Genomic DNA, 1,957 nt, shown 5'->3' with positions numbered 1-1,957 from the left:
GCCCTCCTCGCAGCGGTGGGGGCGCTCAACGCCATCGCCGTCCTTGGTGGTGGTGGTGGTGGCGTCTTCTCCATCCTCACCACCTTGTCCGCCATCACCACCTTGAGCACCATCAACATGTTCTCCACCATCAACACCTTGACCACTATCAACGCGTTGACCACCATCAACGCGTTCTCCACCATCACCACCTTGACCACCATCACCACCACGCCCATCCTCACCTTCTCCATCCTCACCACCATGCCCAACCTCACCACGTTCTCCACCACCACCACCACCTTCTCCACCACCATGGTGCTTCTTCCGGTGGCCGGCCAAGGCGGCCGGGCGGGCAAACTGCTGGCCACAATCCCGGCAGCGGTGGCCGCCGTGGGCCCCCCGGCGGTGCTTGGCCAGGTCGGAGCTGACGGCGAAGCGGCGGCCGCACTCGGGACAACCGTAGGGCCGCTCGCCCGTGTGGGTCCGGCGGTGGGTGGCCAAGGTGGACTTGCGGCCGAAAGCCCGGCCGCACTCGGGGCAGCCGTAGGGCCGCTCGCCGGTGTGGGTCCGGCGGTGGTGGACCAAGGTGGAGCTCTGGCTGAAGCGGGCGCCGCATTGGCCGCAGCGGAAGGGCTTCTCGCCGGTGTGGACCCGTTGGTGCTCCAGGAGGGTGGACCCTCGGCTGAAGGCCTTGCCGCACTCGCCGCAGGCGTGGGGCTTGGCGCCGGCGTGGCCCTTGCGGTGCTCCAGCAAGGAGGAGCTCCAGCCGAAGGCCTTGCCGCAGTCGCCGCAGCGGTAGGGACGCTCCCCGGTGTGGACCCGGCGGTGCTTCAGGAGGTTGGAGCTCTGGGCGAAGGCTTTGCCGCACTCCCCGCAGCGGTAGGGCCGGGGGACCTCCTCCTCCTCCTCCTCTTCCTCCTCCTCCTCACCTGCGAGGGGACAGCAGAGAGAGGTCGCCCCGTGCCTCGGTTTCCCCAACCCACGCCACCAACACGGCGAGGAGGACTCACCCGGTGGTAGCTCCATGGTGGTGGTGGTTGGTCCTGGGGGTGGCGGCGGTGGGAAGCTGTGGAGGAAAGTGGGGTTGGTCGGTGGTGGCATCCGTGGGGACGTGGTCCCCTGGGGTGGGGACGTTGGTTTTGGGGTGAAGGATGTTGGTCTGGGGACAAAGGAGATGCTGGGAGGTGGGAACGTCATCCTGGGGACACCATCTGGGGGATGTTGGTCTTGGGGACCTTGGTCATGGGGTGAGGGAGATGCTGGGAGGTGGGAACATCATCCTGGGGATACCATCTGGGGGATGTTGGTCTTGGGGACCTTGGTCATGGGGGGAGGGAGATGCTGGGAGGTGGGAACACCATCTTGGGGACATCGGTCTTGGGGACCTTGCTCATGGGGAGGTGGGAACATCACCTTGGGGACAACGTGGTGGCCCCCAGGACATCCCCGGTGGCCGGGGTGACCCCCGGGTGTGAGGGCCCCGTGTCCCCACCCCCGTGTCCCCGTCCCCACCTGGTGGCCTCGGGGTCCTCCAGCGGGAAGGGCCCGTTGCTGTCACCGTCCTCCAGGAAGTCGGGGACCGACGGGGACTCGTCCTGGGGGGGGACAAGGGGACACCGTGTCACGCCCCATAGACCCTGTGTCCCCCCCATAGACCCTATGGGGGGCAGATCCCGCCCCATAGCCCCTCTATAACCCCTATAGGGGGCAGGTTCCACCCCATAGCCCCCCTATAGCCCCTATAGGTGGTAGATCCCACCCCATAGCCCCTTAGGGGGGGCAGATCCCGCCCCATAGCCCCCCTATAACCCCTATGGGGGACAGATCCCGCCCCATAGCCCCCCTATAGCCCCTATGGGGGGCAGGTCCCACCCCATAGCCCCTTAGGGGGGGCTGATCCCGCCCCATAGCCCCCCTATAGCCCCTATGGGGTGGGGGGGTGGGGGGGCGATCCCCTCCCGTCCCCCCTTTGCTC

The 1,957-nt window shown here is 67.3% G+C and overlaps 1 protein-coding gene across 1 annotated transcript in view; it reads right to left on the bottom strand.

Moving 5' to 3' along the window:
• LOC106899609 (zinc finger protein 239-like) overlaps positions 1 to 1,731 on the bottom strand; it is a 17,534-nt gene extending 15,803 nt beyond the window's left edge. The window contains exons 1-3 of the mRNA XM_014961492.1: positions 1,495 to 1,731; positions 993 to 1,048; positions 138 to 911 (exon numbers count right to left, since the gene is read on the bottom strand). Coding sequence (XP_014816978.1) covers positions 138 to 911; positions 993 to 1,048; positions 1,495 to 1,664 — 1,000 coding nt within the window. The 5' untranslated portion in view covers positions 1,665 to 1,731. The remainder of the gene's footprint in view (positions 1 to 137; positions 912 to 992; positions 1,049 to 1,494) is intronic.
• Between the last annotated feature and the right edge of the window lie 226 nt (positions 1,732 to 1,957).

This window comes from Calidris pugnax, unplaced genomic scaffold (genome assembly GCF_001431845.1).
Source record: "Calidris pugnax isolate Ruff unplaced genomic scaffold, ASM143184v1 scaffold742, whole genome shotgun sequence".
NCBI lineage: Eukaryota > Metazoa > Chordata > Aves > Charadriiformes > Scolopacidae > Calidris > Calidris pugnax.
This window is presented reverse-complemented; position numbering and strand designations above follow the sequence as displayed.